Here is a 20,568-nt window from a genome sequence, read left to right as displayed (position 1 = left end):
AGCCCCCGTCAAAAATTTTTTCAGGGCTGGCCGAGCCCCCATCGAAAATTTTTTAGGGGCTGGCCGAGCCCCCATCGAAAATTTTTTTGGCGCCGGCCGAGCCTTGATCAAAAATTTTTTCGGGGCCAGCCAAGCGCCTGTCGAACATTTTTTTGGGGCCGGCTGAGCCCCTGTCAAAATCTTTTTCGGCGCCGGATGAGCCCCCATCGAAAATAATTTCAGTGCCAGCTGAGCCCCCATCAAAAATATTTTCAGGGCCGACCGAGCCCCCATTGAAAATTTTTTTGAGGTCGGTCGAGCCCACGTCAAAAATTATTTCGGGGCCGGCCAAGCCCCCATCGAAAATTCTTTTGGTGCCGGCCAAGCCCCCGTCGAAAATTTTTTCGTGGCGGCCGAGCCCTGTTGAAAATATGTTTGGTGTTGGCTGAATCCCCATCGAAAATATTTTCAGTGCTGGCCGAGCCCCCGTTGAAAATTTTTTCCCGGCCGGCCGATCCCCCTTCAAAATTTTTTCTGGGCAGGCCGAGACTCCTTCAAAAATTTTTTCAGGCCTGGCTGAGTCCCTGTCAAAAATTTTTTTGGGGCTGGATGAGCCCCATCGAAAATATGTTTGGTGCTGGCCGACCCCCCAGTGAAAATATTTTCGGCGCCGGCAAAGCCCCCATTGAAAATTTTTTCCTGGCCAGCCGATACCCCTTCAAAAGTTTTTTCTGGGCAGGCCGAGCCTCCTTTGAAAATTTTTTTGAGGCCGGCCGAGCCCCCATCGAAAATTTTTAAGGCACCAGCCAAGCCCTGATCGAAAATATTCTAAGCACCGGCTGAGCACCCGATCGAAAATTTTTTCAGCGCCGGCTGAGCCCCCATCAAAATTTTTTTCGGCGCTGGAAGAGCCCCTGTCAAAAATTTCTTTGGGGCCAGACGATCCCCCTTCAGAAGTTTTTTATGTGCATGCCGGGCCTCCTTTGAATATTTTAAGGGGGCCGGCCGAGCCCCTATCAACAATATTTTCGGTGCTGGCTGAGCCCCGGTCTAAAGTGTTTTTGGGGCCAGCCAAGCCCCTGTCGTAAATTTTTTAGGGGCTGGCTGACCCTCCTTCAAAAATATTTTTGGGGCTGGCCAAGCCCCCGTCAAAATCTTTTTTGGTGCCGGCCAAGCCCCCATCGAAAATATTTTCGGTGCCGGCCGAGCCCCCTTCGAAAATTTTTTTGGCGCCGGCCAAGCCCCTGTCTAAAATTTTTTCAGGGCCAACCAAGACACCATCGAAAATTTTTTCGCGGGACGGCCAAGCCCTGTCAAAAATTGTTTTGAGGCCGGTCAAGCCCACATCGAATATTTTTTCAGGGCCGGCCGAGCCCCTATGGAAAATTCTTTCGGTGCCGGCTGAGCCCACGTCAAAAATTCTTTCGGCGCCCGCAACCCCCGTTGAAAAATTTTTCAGGGTGGCCGATCCACCTTCAAAAGTTTTTTCTGGGCAGGCTGAGCCTCCTTTGAAAATTTTTTCGGAGCCAGCCGAGCCCCTGTCGAAAATATTTCCAGCGCCGTCTGAGCCCCCGTCAAAAATTTTTGCAGGGCAGGCCGAGCGCCCATTGAAAATATTTTCGGTGCCAGCCGAGCCCCCGTCGAAAATTTTTTAGGGGCGACTGAGCCCCATAGAAAATTTTTTTGGGGCTGGCCAAGCCCCATCGAAAATATGTTTGGTGCTGGCTGATCCCCCATTGAAAATATTTTTGGCACCAGCAAAGCCCCTGTTGAAAATTTTTTCCTGGCCGGCCGATACCCCTTCAAAAGTTTTTTCTGGGCAGGCCGAGCCTCCTTTGAAAATTTTTAAGGTGCCGGCCGAGCCCTGATCGAAAATATTCTAAGTGCCGGCTGAGCCCCCGTCAAAAATTTTTTCGGGGGCCGGCCAACCACTGTTGAAAATTTTTTCAGGGCCGACCGAGCTGCTGTTGGACATTTTTTTGGGGCCAACCAACCCCCTGTTGAAAAGTCTTTCGGGGCCGGCCAAGCCCCCGTCGAAAATATTTTTGGGGCTGGCCGAGCCCCGTCAAAAATATGTTCGGTGCTGGCTGACCCCCCATCGAAAATTCTTTCGGCGCCGGCTGAGCCCACGTCGAAAATTCTTTCAGAGCCGGCCAACCACCGTTGAAAATTTTTTTGGGGCAGCCGATCCCCCTTCAAAAGTTATTTCTGAGCAGGCTGAGTATCCTTTGAAAATTTTTTTGGGGCTGGCCGAGCCCTGTCAAAAATATGTTTGGTGCTGGCTGACCCCCTATCGAAAATATTTTTGGTGCCTGCCGAGCCCGCGTTGAAAATTTTTTCAGAGCCAGCTGAGCCCCCGTTGAAAATTTTTACGGGGAAGGCTGAGCCCCTGTCAAAAATTCTTTTGGCACCAGCCAAGCCCCTGTCAAAAATTTTTTTGGGGCCAGCTGAGCCGCCATCGAAAATTTTTATGGGAAAGGCCAAGCCCCCGCCGAAAATTCTTTCGGCACCAGCCGAGCCCCTGTACCATTGAAAATTTTTCAGGGGCCGGCTGAGCCCCCGTTGAAAGTATTTTTGGGGCCTGCCGAGCCCTCATCAAAATCTTTTCTGGCGCCAGATGAGCCCTGATCGAAAATATTTTCTGTGCCGGCCGAGCCCCTGTCAAAAGTTTTTTCGGGTCTGGCTGAGCCCGCATCAAGAATTTTTAAGGCGCCGTCCAAGCCCCCGTCAAAAATTTTTTAGGGGCTGGCTAAGCCCCCATTGAAAATTTTTTAGGGACCGGCCGAGCCCCGATTGAAAATTTTTTTGTGGCCGGCCAAGCCCCCGTCAAAAATATTTTCGGTGCCAGCTGAGCCCCTGTCAAAGTTTCTTCAGGGCCAGCCAAGCCCCCGTCAAAATCTTTTTTGGTGCCGAATGAGCTCCCATCTAAAATATTTTCCGTGCCGGCTGAGCCCTTGTCGAAATATTTTTGGCGCCAGCTGAGCCCCAGTCGAAAACTTTAACGGGGACGGCCAATCCCCCGTCGAAAAGTCTTTGGGCGCCAGCCGAGTCCCTGTTGAAAATTTTTTCAGGGCCGGCTGAGCCCCCGTCGAAAATTTTTTCGGGGCCGGCTGAGCCCACATCGAAAATTCTTTTAGTGCCAGCTGAGCCCATGTTGAAAATTCCTTCAGCACCAGCCGACCCCCATCGAAAATATTTTTGGGGTGGCCGAGCCCTGTCGAAAATATGTTCGGTGCTTGCTGACTCCCCATTGAAAATATTTTCGGCGCAGGCCGAGCCCCCATCGATAATTTTTTACCGGCCAGCCAATCCCCATTCAAAAATTTTTTCTGGGCAGACTGAACCTCCTCTGAAAATTTTTTTGGGGCTGGCCAAACCCCCATCAATAATATTTTCGGCACCAACTGAGCCCCCGTCAACAATTTTTACAGGGATGGCCGAGCCCCCATCAAAAGTTTTTTTGGCACCGATTGAGCCCCTGTCGAAAATATTTTCGGTGCCGGTCGATCCCCCGTCGAAAATTTTTTTGGTGCCGGCCTAGCCCCCATCAAAAAATTTTTGGTGCTGGCCGAGCCCCCGTTGAAAATTTTTTCAGGGCTGGCTGAGCCCCCATCGAATATATTTTCAGGGCCGGCCAAGCCCCCGTCAAAATCTTTTTCGGCGCCAGCTGAGCCCACGTCGAAAATTCTTTCGGCGCTAGCCAACCCCTGTCGAAAATATTTTCAAGGCGGCCAAGCCCTGTCGAAATTATGTTCGGTGCTGGCTGACTCCCCATCGAAAATATTTTCGGTGCCAGCCAAGCCCCCGTTGATAATTTTTTACCGGCCGGCCGATCCCTATTCAAAAATATTTTCGGTTCCATCCGAGCGCACGTCAAAAGTTCTTTCAGGGCTGGCCGAGCCCCCATCGAAAATATTTTCGGCACCGACTGAGCCCCCATCAACAATTTTTATGGGGATGGCCGAGCCCCCATCGAAAATTTTTCGGCATTGGCTGAGCCCCCATCAAAAGATTTTTCAGTGCTGAAAGAGCCCCTGTCAAAAATATTTTTGGTGCTGGTCAATCCCCTGTCGAAAATTTTTTTGGCGCCAGCCTAGCCCCCAACAAAAATATTTTTGGTGCCGGCCGAGCCCCCATCGAAAATTTTTCAGGGACAGCTGAGCCTCCATCAAAAATTTTTTCGGCGCCGGCCGAGCCCCCATCAAAAATATTTTCGGGGCCAGCCAAGCGCCCATCGAAAACTTTTTTGGGGCCGGCCAACCCACGTCGAAAATATTTGTGGCACCGGCCAAGCCCCCATCGAAAATTTTTTCAGGGCCAACCGAGCCCCTGTCAAATATTTTATCACGGGCCAGCCGAGTCCCCATCTAAAATAATTTTGGTGCTTCCTGAGTACCAGTCAAAAATCTTTTCGGCGCCAGCCGAGCCCTCGTCAAAAATTTTTTTGGTGCCGGCTGAGCTTCCATAGAATATTTTTTCAGGGACAACTGAGCCCCCTTCGAAAATATTTTTGGTGCTGGCCGAGCCCCTTTTGAAATTTTTTTCGGGGCTGGCTGAGCCCCCTTCAAAAGTTTTTTCCAGGCACACCGAGCCTCCTTTGAAAATTTATTCAGGGCAGGCCGAGCCCCCGTCGAAAATATTTTGGGTGCCAGCCGAGCCCCCTTCAAAAGTTTTTTTCGGGGACTTTTTTTTCAGTGAGAGCTCGGCTGCCATAGAAAAAATTTTCGAAGAGGTCTCAGCTGCTGAACAAAAATTTTCGATGAGGGCTCGGCTGCCAAAGAAAAAATTCAGAACTTGCCAGCCCCAGCACCACCAGCCAGGTGGCATCAGGGCTGTCCCACAGCTCCCTGGGCTATGAGAGCAGTAGGCCCAGCACCATCAAACAGGCGCCACTGGGGCCATCCTGCAGCTCCCCTGTGCCTGAAAGTAGCAGTTGCTCCAGCCACCCTGGGCCAGACCAGATCCACTACCGCTCACAGTTTCAAAGGCAGGCACAAAAGCCATACAGCCGGCCTGGAAATCACCACAGGACCAGCCATGTTCCAGCCCCGAGTGCTGAAAGCAGTGCCTTTGGCACTGCCAGCCAGCTGGCATTGAGACCATCCTGCAGGTCCCCAGCACTGCAGAGCAGCAGCCCCAGCACTGACAGACAGCTGGCACTGGGCCTGTTCCAAGGCTCCCCAGTGCCTGCAAGAAGCAGCTGCTCCAGCCACCCTGGGCCAGGTCGGATCCGACACCGCTCACGGTTACAGCAGCAGGCGCAAAAACCTTACAGCCGGCCTGGAAGACGCTGCTGACCAGGCATGCGCCAGCCCCAAGTGCTGGCCCCTATCCCCCAGCACAATAAAGTTGGCTGCTCATCTCATCCAGCACAGAAAGGGACTTGTGATTGTACCACTATCTGTGTCTCGTATGGTATCTGTAATGGTACCTGTATCTGTAGCTGCACCTGGACTTGCAATGCTTTTTGCAAGTTTTGTTTTGTTGTCGTGGTTTAACCCCAGCCGGTAACTAAGCACCATGCAGCCACTCACTCACTACCCCCACACCCAGTGTGATGGGGGAGAGAATCGGGGGAAAAAAGGTAAAGGTTGCGGGTTGAGATAAGAACAGTTTAGTAGAACAGAAAGGTAGAAACTAATAATGATGATAACAACAGTAATAACTTGACAATACTAATAAAAGGATTGGAATATACAAAACAAGTGATGCACAATGCAATTGCTCACCACCTGATGACTGGTGCCCAGATAGTTCCCAAGCAGCGATCCCCCCAGGCCAGCTCCCCCAGTTTATATATTGGGCATGACGCCACGTGGTATGGAATACCCTTTGGCCAGTTTGGGTCACGTGCCCTGGCTGTGTCCCCTCCCAACTTAGAATCGTAGAATCATTTAGGTTGGAAAAGACCTTTAAGATCTTCGAGTCCAACCATCAACCATGCCCACTAAACCATGTCCTGAAGTACCCTGTCCACTCGCTTTTTGAATACCTCCAGGGATGGTGACTCAACCACTTCCCTGGGCAGCCTGTTCCAATGCCTGACAACCCTCTCAGTAAAAAAAAATTTCCTAATATCTAACCTAAATCTCCTTTGCCTCAACTTGAGGCCATTTCCTCTTGTCCTGTCTCCAGCCACCTGACCGAAGAGAGCAGCACCCACCTCACTACAACCTCCTTTCAGGTAGCTGTAGAAAGCTATAAGGTCTCCCCTCAGCCTCCTCTTTTCTAGACTAAACAGCCCCAGTTCCCTCAGCCACTCCTCATAAGACTTGTGCTCCAGGCCCCTCACCAACTTGGTTGCCCTTCTCTGAACATGCTCCAGCAACTCAATGTCTTTCTTGTAGTGAGGGGCCTAAAACTGAACACAGTATTGGAGGTGAGGCCTCACCAGTGCTGAGTACAGGGGAACAACCACCTCCCTGCTCCTGCTGGCCACACTATTTCTGATACAGGCCAGGATGCCGTTGGCTGCCTTGGCCACCTGGGCACACTGCTGGCTCATATTCAGCAGGCTGTCAACCAGCACACCCACGTCTTTCTCTGCCGGACAGCTTTCCAGCCACTCTTCCGCAAGCCTGTAGCACTGCATGGGGTTGCCGTGACCAAAATACAGGACCTGGCACTTGGCCTTGTTGAACTTCATACGATTGGCCTCAGCCCATCAATCCAGCCTGTCCAGATCTCTTTGTAGAGCCTCCCTACCCTCAAGCAGATCGACCCTGCCTCCCAACTTGGTGTCGTCTGCAAACTTGCTGAGGGTGCACTCGATCCCCTCATCCAAATCATCGATAAAGATATTAAACAGAACAGGGCCCAACACCGAGCCCTGGGGAACACCACCTGTGACCTGCCACCAGCTGGATTTCACCCCATTCACCACAACCCTCTGGGATCGGCCATCCAGCCAGTTTTTCACCCAGTGAAGAGTGCACCCATCCAGGCCACGAGATGCCAGTTTCTCAAGGAGTATGCCATGAGAGACAGTGTCAAAGGCCTTGGTGAAGTCAAGGAAGATAACATCCACAGCCTTTCCCTCATCCACTAGGCGGGTCACCCGGTCATAGAAGGAGATCAGGTTGGTCAAGCAGGACCTGCCTTTCATAAACCCATGCTGACTGGGCTTGATCCCCTTCTTCTCCTGGACTTGCCATGTGAGTGCTCTCAAGACAAACCATTCTATAATCTTCCCCGGTACCGAGGTCAGACTGACAGGCCCGTAGTTCCCCGGATCCTCCCTCTGACCCTTCGTATAAATGGGAGTCACATTGGCAAGCCTCCAGTCCTCTGGGACCTCCCCTGTTGACCAGGAACACTGACAGATGATAGAGAGCGGCTTGGCAAGGACCTCTGCCAGTTCCCTCAGTAGTCTTGGATGGATCCCATCAGGTCCCATAGATTTCTGAGTGTCCTGATGGCGTAGTAGGTCCCTAACTAATTCCTCCTGGATTAAGGGGGGTATGTTATGCTCTTCATCCTTACCTTCCAGCTCAAGGGGTGGAGTACCGTGAGGATGACTGGACTCACTATTAAAGACTGAGGCAAAGAATGCATTAAGTACCTCAGCCTTTTCCTCATCACTGGTTGATACGTTCCCTTCTGTATCCATTAAAGGAAAGATATTCTCTTTGGGATTCTTTTTACTGTTAACATATTTGTAAAAACATTTTTTGTTGTCCCTTACGATAGTGGCCAGATTTAGTTCTAGCTGAGCTTTTGCCTTTCTAATTTTCTCTCTGTATGATGTAACAAGATCCCTGTACTCCTCCCAAGTTACCCGCCCTTTCCTCCAGAGATGATAAACTCTCCTTTTTTCCTTGAGTCCTAGCAAAAGCTCCCCATTCAGCCAGGCCAGTCGTTTTCCTCAGTGGTTCGATTTGCAGCACATGGGAATAGCCTGGTCCTGAGCCATTAAGATTTCCTTCTTAAAGAATGTCCATCCCTCCTGGACCCCTTTGCCCTTCAGGACCATATCCCAAGGAACTCTCTCAACCAGTGCCTTGAAGAGGCTAAAGTTAGCCCTCCGGAAGTCCATAGTGGTGGTTTTGCTGACCACCTTCTTTGCCTCACCAAGAACTGAAAATTCTATCATTTTATGGTCGCTAAGCCCAAGACGGCCTCCAACCATCACACCTCCCACCAATCCTTCCCTGTTCGTAAATAACAGATCTAGCAAGGCTACTCCCCTGGTTGGCTCACCCACCAGCTGTGTCAAGAAGTTATCTTCCGCACACTCCAGGAACCTCCTAGATTGTTTACTCATTGTTTACTTCTTGTGCCCCTCCAGCCTTCTTGCTCACTGGGCACAAGGTAGAAGGAAGCAGTCTCAGTGCTGCACAATGCCTGAGAAGGAAACCGAGCGGCGACATGACAACGCCATTGAAGTATGCCTCTCCATTTTTGCTGCTATCAAACAAAATTAATTCCCCTTTCTCTTCAGGGAAGGGCAGCAACAGTAAGAATTATTTGCAAAGTACTCGCTAGGTTCATGTTACAAGGGACCTTGCTTTGTGGGTGTGGTGACTGAGATCAGTTGCTTCTGATACTGCTAGAAACACCTCTCACTTTTGGTGAAGATAGAAGAAGTCTAGGATTGTGGTGTTACATTTTATTTTCTTAAGGGAAGACATTTTCCAGGTGTCAAAGAATCCAGATTTTGCTGTGGTGTCAATGAAGGTGCTTTACAATATAGACCTCTTTCATCATGTCTCACATAATAAGATCATGCTCACCCCCAACACATAAATTCTTTTTAATTCAAGACGAAAAACTTTCTGCATTCACGTATAAAGCTGACTTTTCTTGTTATTTGTTTCCTTGTTCAAGGCAGAACCATCAAAGAGAATCTACCTGTTATCTACTGATATTGCTGAACAGCATAAATGTGATTTACAACTGTTTAATTTCTAACAGAAAAAAACCTACTTAGAACTTACACTTGGAAGAACAAATTTAAGAACTTTGAAATCAGGGGATAACTTAACATTTTGCATTCAATAATCTATTTCCTAAGCATTGATTTCTGCATATATGCTGTGAATAGGTTTCTTTTGTACTCTTTGTGAAGCTGATGGTAATATTAAAAGACTTAGAATACATGGAAAAGGAGGAGAACCTTTGCATGTTGATGGGAAGGAATATAATTACATCTTGACTTCTGTGGTAAGAGATGCACTGAAGCTTCCTCTATCTCGCTCCCTCTCAGTTTATTTTTGGAAGGCCCAAGGAAAAAGGGTTGTTAACTTAATGATAGATTTATTATATGGTACAAACACACATAAAAAATTTAACATGTTCTAGGTATGTTTTGCTAGCTTGTACCAATCCAGATCCAAAAGCTCCTGCAAGCAAAGCCTTTACTGGATTTGTTGTGGAAGCAAACAGCCCTGGAATCCAAATTGGAAGAAAGGTGAAGAGTACACCTCTTATTTGACAAGCCAGGAATTATTATTCGCTGCTAAACCAATAATGCAACAAATTGCCATTAAAGAAAAAAGACTGTGAAGCAACTAAACTTTTTCAATGATCTTTTCAATTTCACAGTATACAGAAGCTATTCATAAGACACACTTAATAACTATATTTTTATTCATTCAGATAAGGAACTATGCAGAATGGTCTAAAGTAAGGGCACTTTGCACAGCTGCAAAAGAATGTTTGAGAACCATTCAATTGACAAGTGCCAATTAATATGAACTAGCATGCCTTGAAAGTGTAAGAAGCAAGGTGGAAAACTTTAACCATAAACACACAGTGTGCTTTAATTTTAGCTCCTCCTGCTCAAGGAACAGGCCTCGGAGACACTGGTGCTAGTTCTCTTTTGGCGGGGGGCGGGGAGGGAAGAAAGAAAACAAAGAAAGAACTAAAGAAAGTACTGGTTTTAGTAGCAGGCAAAACTAGACATTGAACATTAGGAAAGGAATTCTAAAACTTGAAAATCTCATTTATTTATTTGTTTGTTTGTTTGTTTGTTTGTAGTACAGCTGTATTCTACTATTGCCTGCATGTTAGGTTCTTTACTTTTTCCTCCCCCATCTCAAAGGATATAGATGAACTAGAAAAAAAGACAAGTGAGTGATTACAGCTACAGAATTGATATCACATACAGAGAAAGTAAACTGCCCAGCTGTGACATATTAAGGGCATGCTGGTCTGTAAATGCAAAGCTGTCATTTGTTGTAGATATGGTGATTTTTAGATAAAAATGAAGTGTTTGGGGGAAAAAAAGGCTTATTTTATGCTTTGAGTAAACTAAAGAATGGAAATGTGTTGTACCTTGGAAGAATCCAATTTAGTTGCACCTCTGTAAACATCCCTTTTCAGGAAATGAATATGGGTCAGCGCTGCTCTGATACCAGAGGTATTGTCTTTGAAGATATACGAGTTCCAAAAGAAAATGTATTAATAGCTGAGGGAGCTGGCTTTACAATCACAATGGGAGCTTCTGATCAGACCAGACCACCCGTAAGTATCAGAGTTACTTAAAAAAATACAATAGGCATTTCTGATTTTCATTCTGTGCTATATTTAATTCAGGTAGCAGCTGGTGCTGTTGGGTTAGCAAAAAGAGTGCTCTATGAAGCTACTAAATACACTTTTGAGAGGAAAACCTTTGGGAAACCAATTGTTGAAGTAAGTTAAATATATAAAAATATCAAAAAGAAAACTCCACCCAAACCCCTGAAACTCAGGTACAGACTTAAGTTCTTCAACTCTAATGAACAGGGATTTTCAGGGAAGGAAAAAACCTCTGTGAGGTACATGAAACAAGACTCACAGTATTAATATGAATAGAAACCATTGCCAATCACACCACTTAGCAGGTTTTAAGAAATACAAATAAACAGCAAGCTAAGTACAGATCTCATGAAAAGTAAAGCACAATTTCATCATTCAATACTTAATCCCTGTGCCTAAGTGGATTTTAGAATTAAAAACTTGAAAGTCTAATTCAACTTACAGTTGAGATCCTGATCCAAATTCTGTAGAATTCCTCAAGTACCATTTCCTGAGTGTGTTGGATTTGCAAATTAAGAAATTAAGATGACTATATTCTTCTTGGATGTCATAGAATTTTAAGCTGGCAATGTTAACTTGGCTTATTTCATCATTCGTAGCACCAAGCGGTGTCTTTCATGCCTGCTGAAATGGCAATGAAAGTGGAACTGGCTAGGATGGCTTACCAAAGAGCTGCATGGGAAGTCGATGCTGGTTGCAGGAGTACCTACTACGTTTCCATTGCAAAGGCATTCTCAAGGGCGATGTTGCAAACCAAGTAGCTACAGATGCAGTGCAGATTTTTGGAGGAAATGGATTTAATACTGAATATCCTGTAGAAAAACTCATGAGAGATGCTAAAATCTACCAGGTAAGTAAAAGAGAGAATGTGACCTTTACAGTCATGCAAACGAAATAAACTTAATGGCTACTTATTTGAAATCGTGATGTACACATACTAAAACAAATTGGAGGATGAGAGCAATAATCCTTCCATTTAAAGAAAGGGCATTCAAATCAGGCAACTTCTTGCATACAAAACTCTTTCCATTAGATCAACAACTTAACCTACACAAGAGAAAGAAACTTAGTGGTGTGGTTTTGCTTTTTTGATGTGGTAACTCTTTGAAATTCTTGGACTCTTCATTTTGAAGCTTTGGAACTCTTAGAAAAAAGCACTGTAGAAAACAGTGATCAAAATACCAATGCTTGCTTTGGTATTCTGTAGGTAGGGATAGATGGTTTATGTATGATGCTGTTCTCTTCTTCACTTCTTGCTGTGCTCTAAACCTTCTGTCTGGAACTCTGGTATCCTAAACTGGGCAGATTACTTCAGTTGAGGTGCCACCAGCAGTGGGTATTGCAGATTAATTACCTTGCCTATGTTGTATTAAAAGAAGCGTGGCACAGCCTGGAGTGATTAGTTTGTTTCTGTCCCCCCCTCCCCCAAGAACAAAACATGCTCATATTTACTCATGTTTAGCCCATAGTCACCCAGATCTTTTTCTGTAGTATTACGACCAAGAAATTACTCCATGTCATAATTCTTCTCTTAGCATGTACTATGCTACAGTTCTTCCTTTATTCAGCAAGAATCGTTTAATTATGTTTAGCAAAACCAGTAATCTTTGTCTTTTCACCTCTTCCTGACATTAATAATGACTAGATAAAACATACCAAAATAGATATCAAGAAATGCATGGGGACAATGATCTGTAATGTTAGAACAGCTGTGAAGATTCTAGGTAGTTGAAATTTCTCTTACAGCTGACTTTAAAATTAAAACTATTCTCACTAGCCAAGAATTTTTTCTCTATCTAATGTCGGGGGATGCAACGAGCCTACGGAATTCCTGACAGTTCGAGAACAGTGCGACCTTGAGCAGTTTGTAGTTTATCCTTGAGAGTCTGGAAAGATCCGAGAAGACCAGTACAAAAACAAGATAGTGATAAGAAGAACCGTCCTAACGAACTCACCAATCATGAATTGTTAGTTACTAACCAAGCCAATCATATACTAACACATACTCAAAAGAAGGGTATAAAAAGGTGTGTTAGAACAATAGAGTAGCCATTTTGCATGATCTATTACTTGTCGTGTCCGTCTCTACTGCGACAAATGGTGACCCCAATGCGTCTGAGCGAACAGATCATTTAAAGGCTATAAATCCAGCACTAGCAAGAAGTATACCGGCAGCGACGAGAGCTGCGAAAGAGTATACAGGCAGCGAGACAAGCTGCGGAGATGGAGCCCGGTGAAGCTGAGAGCAGTGGAATCTGCCTGGTCCGGACCTGAGCCTAGACACCTAATAAGGTGAGCCACCGGGGACAATACTGTTAGAATGGGGCAGTAATTAACAAAAGAAAAAGAGATGATTTTGTCTACCTGGAAAGCTCTATTAAAAAGAAAAGGGGTTAAAACCCCAGAACAAAGCTTGAAAAGGATTTTACTATGGTGTAGGATGCAAGGCTTTCAAGCCACAACAGTTACTGCGTTTAGTGTGGGTGCATGGCAATCTGTGGCCTTGAAAATGTTTGATGAGATCTCTAACAGACAGAAAGAGCTGTGCGAGTTGGCGGTCGGATGGCGTTTACTAACTGAGACTCTGACAGAATGGAAAGCAGACTGTGATGCGAATGATCGGCAAAAGACAGCTGAGAAATCTGAAAATGTTAGCAATACAAAAGTTTCTGCTCAAGTAACAGCTGCAGCCAATGCTGCAATCTCAGCAGTTGCGGGCAGAACACTCTTCATGGGCAAAATCAGATCATACCCTTATTCACCTCCTCCTCCTCCTCCTCCGCCATTAATTACTTTACCGGGCGATGAGGGGCCCTCCTTACCTACTGGTGTGGCGGCAGAAGGGGTGACTCCATCAGCCCCCCCCGAGGAGAATGATGTGGCGATTAACACCGAGCCGGACAGTGTGGGCCGTACTGAAATTGAGGGCCAAAAGGACGGTGAGAGTCACACTGAATGTGAGGGCCGAACGGAAAGTGAGAACCGAAATGAAACTGAGGCAGAACAATCTCTAATTGACGCTATGCGATCTCTGCAGCTCACAGATAAAACCATACCGAAAGAACCCCTGCTATGGACTCTCCCTCCATCCACAATAACTGTGGTCCCGAGATCCCTTGATCAGTTCTGGGAGGGAGTTAGAAAATATGCTGCTGACTCTGGCAACTGGGATCTAGTAGAACGCCTCAGCCCGTGCTCTCTAACACCGGCGTTTCTCAAGCCTCTAGGTAAAGCAGCAGAGGCTCCCGTTACATTTCCTGTTTTCAGAGCTGCTCCAGGCACAAACCGGCACGATGAGCACAATCCAATCGGCTGGAGAGTAGTGCAGGATTTGCAGAATAGAGTACAAAAATACTGAATCAATTCTCCTGAGGTGATGCAACTTATTCGTGTGATCAGCACAGATCTGCTGTGTCCATATGACATTATGCATCTAGCACAAGTGCTGTTTCAGCCTGTACAATTGCAAGTATTTCAATCTACTTGGAGGCAGATGGCATGCACAGCAGCACAGCATAATTTACGACTGCTATGGGGTGACCCGAGATTAGGCCTTGGAGAGGATGCTTTGCTTGGTGCAGGGCAGTATAGTAGCCCTCAGCTGCAGGCTACATGGCCTCCGATGGCTCTCGACCAAGCACACAATATAGGCCTTATGGCAATAAAGCGACCCATGGACGTGGCAGCTCCGAAGCAAAAATATGCCACTATCCGCCAAGGCCCCACGGAACCCTTTTTACAATTTGTAGAAAAAATATCTGCCGCCCTGGAAAAACAGGTAGAAGATGAGGTCTTAAGGCAAATTCTATGCAAACGGTTGGCAAGAGATAATGCTGATGAGGCCTGTCAAAAGATCATACAGGCTTTACCAGGAGATCCTTCTGTCCCTGACATGGTAGCTGCATGTTCTAAAGTTGGGACACTGGAACACACGGTGACCACCATAGCCAATGCTATGAGACTTTCTGGAAAGTGCTGTGGGTGTGGCAGTGAAGGGCATATCAATGTAACTTCTCCACACAAAACCTCACCAGGTCACATTTGTGCGATGGTTTCGACCCCCTACCCACCAGTGACAATCCCTAAAGGTACTCGTATTGCTCAACTTGTTCCTTTTTCAAGTTCTATTTCAAGAGCAGAACAGCAACTGAGATGCGATGGAGGCTTCAGCTCTACGGGACCCCCTCAGTTCTGCTGGTCTCAGACTGTCTCATCATCCCGACCACATATGACGTGCACACTGTTGAATCACGGAAGATCGCCGACTACAGTAAGGCTTGCAGGGCTCCTGGACACCGGAGCCAATGTGACTATTACTGCCGATTATCTGTGGCCGTCCACCTGGCCCACAGAGGAGGCTGGTTTGGGAGTAGTGGGGCTGGGAGGCTCTGCGCGAGAAAAGACGGCAGACACACCAGTTCTGATTACCGATCCTGAGGGCCAACAAGCAGTTATTAAACCATATGTGATGGCAGCTCCCCTCAATTTATGGGGGAGGGATTGCTTGTCACAGTAGGGGGTGAGAATTACCATGGATTTTTAACGGGGGCCATTGTGCTGCAGGGTGTTAGGCAACCCACGCTTGTTTTAACCTGGTTAACAAATAACCCTGTGTGGGTGGATCAGTGGCCCCTACTAATCGAAAAATTAAAGGCCCTGCAAGAATTGGTAGCAGAACAACTTAGCTGCCAGACACATTGAACCATCTCACAGTCCATGGAATACTCCAGTGTTTGTGATAAAACAGAAATCAGGTAAATGGCGATTTTTGCATGATCTGCGGTAAGTCAATGCTGTCATGGCCACGATGGGGGCTCTGCAACCAGGCATGCCTTCACCTGCCATGATCCCTCAAGATTGGGAAATCATTGTCATGACCCTTAAGGATTGTTTTTTTACAATTCCATTAGCTTCCCGAGACAAAGAAATATTTGCATTTTCTGTGCCTTCTATCAATCATGCAGAACAGGCAATAAGATATCAATGGAGAGTTCTGCCGCAGGGCATGAAAAATTCACCAACCATTTGTCAATGGTTTGTTGCACAAGCTCTGTCACCTGTAAGGGAAAAATTCCCCACTAGTTATTGTTATGACTATAGGGATGACATTCTGTTAGCATCAGACAACAAGGAGCAGTTGAATGACATGAAAAATTTGGCCACGAATTCGCTACGACAATATGAGTTGGTTATTGCCCCTGGAAAAGTGCAAGAAATAGCACCCTGGAAATATTTGGGAATGACAATTACAAACATGCAGGTTGTGCCCCAACCTGTGAAACTTAATCTTGCGGTTAAGACACTCAATGATGTACAGAAATTAATGGGATCCTTGAACTGGACCAGGCCCTATCTTGGACTGACCAATTCGCAGTTACAACCTCTCTTGGACTTATTAAAACATTCCAATGATCCAACAGAACCCAGAATATTGAATAAGGAAGCGTTAAATGTAATTCACATGGTGGAACAATGTATATACTAGAAATTTGTTTCTCGAATTGATCTGTCTCGATTGGTACAATTCTTTGTACTAATTGTCAAAACTGTGCCATTTGGTGCTTTGGTGCAGTGGAATTCTGAGTGGGATGACCCATTCCATATTTTAGACTGGATGTTTTTGTCATTCCGGCCATGAAATACTGCTCCTGGCTTGTTTGAACTTATTGCTGATGTAATCATAAAAGCCAGAAAACGCTGTGTAGAACTAATAGGACGTGATCCAGCTACGATTGTTTTACCTGTTCAAAATTGGTACTTTGAATGGTGTCTGGCAAACAATTGAGAGCTGCAAGCGGCTATGGCGGGTTTTCAAGGACAGATTTCGTATCATCTACCGTCGCACCCGCTCCTGAAATTTGCTCGAGAAATACCATTTGGTCAGAAAAACTTAAGCCAGCCGGAACCTGTGGAAGGCCCTACTGTCTTCACAGATGGTTCTGGAATAACGGGTAAAGCAGCAGTAGTATGGTATGAAAACAACAACTGGAACGGCAAAGTAGTGCATCAAAATGGTTCTCCACAAGTGGTAGAGCTGCGTGCAATGGCTGTTGCTTTCTCTATTTTTTCTACTCCTGTAAATATTGTACCTGACTCAGGGTATGTAGCTAATTTGGTTTCTCGACTAGACGAAGTGGCTTTGACCATGTCAGACGATCAATTGTTATTTGATGTGCTTTTAGAACTCTGGAAAAGTATTCAACTACGAACAGAACCTTATTTAATCATGCATATCCGGAGTCATACCACTTCACCAGGTTTTTATACGGAAGGTAATGCTAGAATAAAAAAAAAAAAACAAACCCCCCCCCCCCCAAAAAAAAAACAAAAAGGGGGAATGGTTGGGGAACCACCATAGGCATGCTTATATAAAGCAGTTTATGTTCTTAACTTTCTCCGTTATGGGGACAATTCTTCCCTACCTCCTCTTTCTCAACACTCCTCTCTTTTCAACACAGAATTTACAAAAGGGTATCAAAGTACATGTTAAAGATTTAGTTACTGGTCAGTGGAATGGACCATGTGAGCTATTAACCTGGGGGCGAGGTTATGCTTGTGTTTCCACAGATGCAGGCCCACAATGGACTCCCACTCGATTTGTGCGACCGTCATCATCTGGAACATCCCAGAGGGTGCGGCAATATAAATACCACCTCAACCAAAAAACTAAGTGTAGGTCACCTTGGCCAATATAACAGGTCAAGATTCTCTGTGCATTGCAACCGCATCACAAAGCCCATGAACCAATAGACAGGATGGCTATGACTCGTGCAGCGCGCCTGGCCAGCGAGCGCATGCGTCATAGGTTGCAACTGAGGCGGATTTTGGCACCCACTGGCCACGTGTGTTGAAATCCGTTCCTCTGCAAATGTATAAATACCGGGATTTTCTGAAGAGCATCGGGCTGGTGTACAGCAAGGCCGTCGTTGCCTCCGTGGGGACGCCCACGCAAAGCTGGCACCTACTGATTGCTGGGCTGAGTTCGCGGAGCAAGACAGCACAAGAATGTACAGATGGTTCATCTACCTCACAGTCCTCAGATGAACGTAGTCATGGATACCGCCACAAACCAAAGAAAACATCTGGATGACCCTGGCTGACGTGACCAGACAAGATTGCTTATACCTTAGTACAGTAACACCAAGCAATCCTTTTTTTGCAGGTTTAATAGGGGGTTACACTGACATCAACAGAGTTTAAGAACTTATTGATGGAGACCCCTGTGCAGCAGGTCATGGACTCAATGGATGGGAATGCCTGGTTTCCACGAATCGGGCATTCACCCTCATTGCCACCCCAGGAATCACAAATTCTGGGGTCCCTGAATACAGACTGGTGTAGTATTATCTGATTTACTGCTAGACTTCGATAGTGTCAGACATGCTACACTACAAAATAGAGCTGCAATTGATTTCTTGCTTTTAGCACAAGGACATGGTTGTGATGAGTTTGAAGGGATGTGTTGTATGAATTTATCTGATCACTCAGAATCCATTTTCAGTAGTATTCAACAATTAAAGAAGGGAGTCAGGAAGCTGACAGAAAGCGATGAATTAGATTGGCTGACGAAGATGTTCGAGGGTTGGGGATTGTCTGGATGGTTGATATCTCTGCTCAAGACTGTGGGGGTAGTGATCTTGGTTGTGATAACTATGCTCCTGATGTTACCCTGTCTTTTCAGCCTTCTGCAAAGGGCCCTGCAGAGGGCAGCCGGGACAATATCTTTAGCACAAATACAAAAAGGGGGAATTGTCGGGGGATGCAACGAGCCTACGGAATTCCTGACAGTTTGAGAACAGTGCGACCTTGAGCAGCTTGTAGTGTATCCTTGAAAGTCTGGAAAGATCCGAGAAGACCAGTACAAAAACAAGATAGTGATAAGAAGAACCGTCCTAACGAACTCACCAATCATGAATTGTTAGTTACTAACCAAGCCAATCATATACTAACACATACTCAAAAGAAGGGTATAAAAAGGTGTGTTAGAACAATAAAATAGCCATTTTGCATGATCTATTACTTGTCGTGTCCGTCTCTACTGCGACAATCTAAGGATAGAAAATTACTGCTTTGGAATCTAAAGGTTCTTAGTCCTAATTGCACTCCTGCAAGTGAGGAAATGAATGAGTAATTGAGCTTTGTTATGGTTGGGCTTTTTTCCTGTCAGGTGCCACGCTTTTCTAGAGAAAAAGGGTGGGAGGCTTAGAAGTTTCTTTGAAAGTTGACACTGATTTTACAGGATCCCAGTTATTTAGATTTTCTATTGCACTGATCCATCATGAATGCATGGCTAAGTAGACTTTTTTTTTTTTAATTGTTCAAATTAATCACATTTATTATTAGATTTTGGGCGTTTTTTTCTGCTCCCCTTCATCCCCAAAAGAACACAGGAAAGGCTTTTGTTTTTACAATTATTTCATCCAATGTCTCTTGGTTACGCTTCCCTATATTACTGCCCAATTCCAGATGGTATATGCTTTTGGCCATTTGTTTCACGTACAGAAACTTTGTTTTCCACCTGTTCTTTTCTTCTGTATCTTTGATATTTCTCAGTATGACACAATTCTGCTCCTGTGTTTACTGGTAACATTCTTACACGTTCATGCTTTGCTCTGGGTTTCTGCCTGGCTACAAATCTAGGCTACTATGATAGAAAATCTAATTTAGTTTCTCAGATTCGGAGAACTTCCCTTCTTTAATTGTCAATGATGCTTGACACTACTCCCATTGACTTGTAAACCAAAACCTTTCTTGTGGTTACTTAAGAAGGCTCTGGGTTTTGATGTCTTTACACTTGAGTTTCATGGCTCTCTTCATCAGCAAGTAATTTAGACATGGGGTAAGCAGCAGCACTCAGAGAATTCACTCTGAGAATGAACCATTTCCTCTGAACCAAAACACCAGAGTGACCACAGGTTATAGCGTCTTTATTTTTTAAAAGCTTTGTAAGGTTCTTGGGAAGATTACCCCCATTTTATGATGACAGAGGAAGTGAATTTGCATGCACTGGATCAATTTGCCAAAGCAAGTTTTGGCAGAACTGGGAGCTGAAACACTTAAACCCCTAAACTACGTTGCCCTTGAATCACGTTGCACAGTACCTGTGGAGCATATGGCCTTCTTTCTGCGTTAGACCCATATACGTCTTTTGTTGCGTAACTCCAACTTTGCTGCAAGCAAGCCAAGCAGAACAGAGGGACGATGCAGAATGTTTCTATGCAAGAATACGTGGTTTAAAAAGAAAAAAAAAAGGAAGGAAGAAAGAAAAAAAGAAATACTGTGTTGAAGAGAGTAAGAAGTATTTAAGAAGAAGCAGTGGGAATAAATGGATGAAAGTGAACATTTGCTATGGCCTTGAAAGGCTAGTTAAAGAAAATACAACACTTTCAGCACAAGTCACCTCGTCCCCTGCACCCATTGTTTCAAAACCTACTTTGTAAAACCTAAATTATGTATTTTCTTCCCCAGGTAAGACATCTTCCCCATCCTTCTGCACCCACTATGTCTGTTAATTTCATGAGAACCTTACCGAATTTTGATGAGAGCATCTGAGAGAACAAGACTGTCTCTCAGTATCTTGTATGTGGTTTATCGCATTTAGCCCACTGTAGTTCACTAAGTCACACTCAAATTTTTTCAGTTTTCTCTGTCTTTCTGCACATCCTAATCCACACTGGATTAGTGCTATGAAGGTTTACAAGCATAAAGAGATCTCTTAAAATAGTTTAAAAAATCATCAGCTGACATTATTGCAGTTGGGTTTTTTTCAGATTTATGAGGGAACTGCTCAGATTCAAAGGATGATCATAGCTCATGAACATGTTGGCAAATATAAGGCTTAAAGAAATGCATCAAGCACATCTGGCACTGCTGCAGCGTTCTGTGTTCTTGTGGAAGAGGGTTTTAGTGCATTTCTCAATACAATTAGAAGGGCATGGAAAAAAACTCTTTCCTTCAAAATCTTTTTATTTTGTACACGATTAAGCACTCGTTCTGTACTCCCCATCCATTCCTTCTGACTAACTGTCCTGGGTTCAGCTGGGATAGAGTTAATTTTTACAGGAACCTGGG

At 45.4% G+C, this 20,568-nt stretch overlaps 1 protein-coding gene across 1 annotated transcript in view; it reads left to right on the top strand.

Moving 5' to 3' along the window:
• Positions 1-20,353, top strand: part of LOC142038399 (medium-chain specific acyl-CoA dehydrogenase, mitochondrial-like) — a 50,094-nt gene extending 29,741 nt beyond the window's left edge. Inside the window, 6 exon segments of the mRNA XM_075043824.1 lie at positions 9,280-9,388; positions 10,303-10,443; positions 10,516-10,611; positions 11,097-11,234; positions 11,237-11,347; positions 20,268-20,353. Coding sequence (XP_074899925.1) covers positions 9,280-9,388; positions 10,303-10,443; positions 10,516-10,611; positions 11,097-11,234; positions 11,237-11,347; positions 20,268-20,339 — 667 coding nt within the window. The 3' untranslated portion in view covers positions 20,340-20,353.
• Positions 20,354-20,568: the final 215 nt, after the last annotated feature.

The sequence above is a fragment of the Buteo buteo genome, chromosome 13, assembly GCF_964188355.1.
Source record: "Buteo buteo chromosome 13, bButBut1.hap1.1, whole genome shotgun sequence".
NCBI classification, from domain to species: Eukaryota; Metazoa; Chordata; class Aves; order Accipitriformes; family Accipitridae; genus Buteo; species Buteo buteo.
This window is presented reverse-complemented; position numbering and strand designations above follow the sequence as displayed.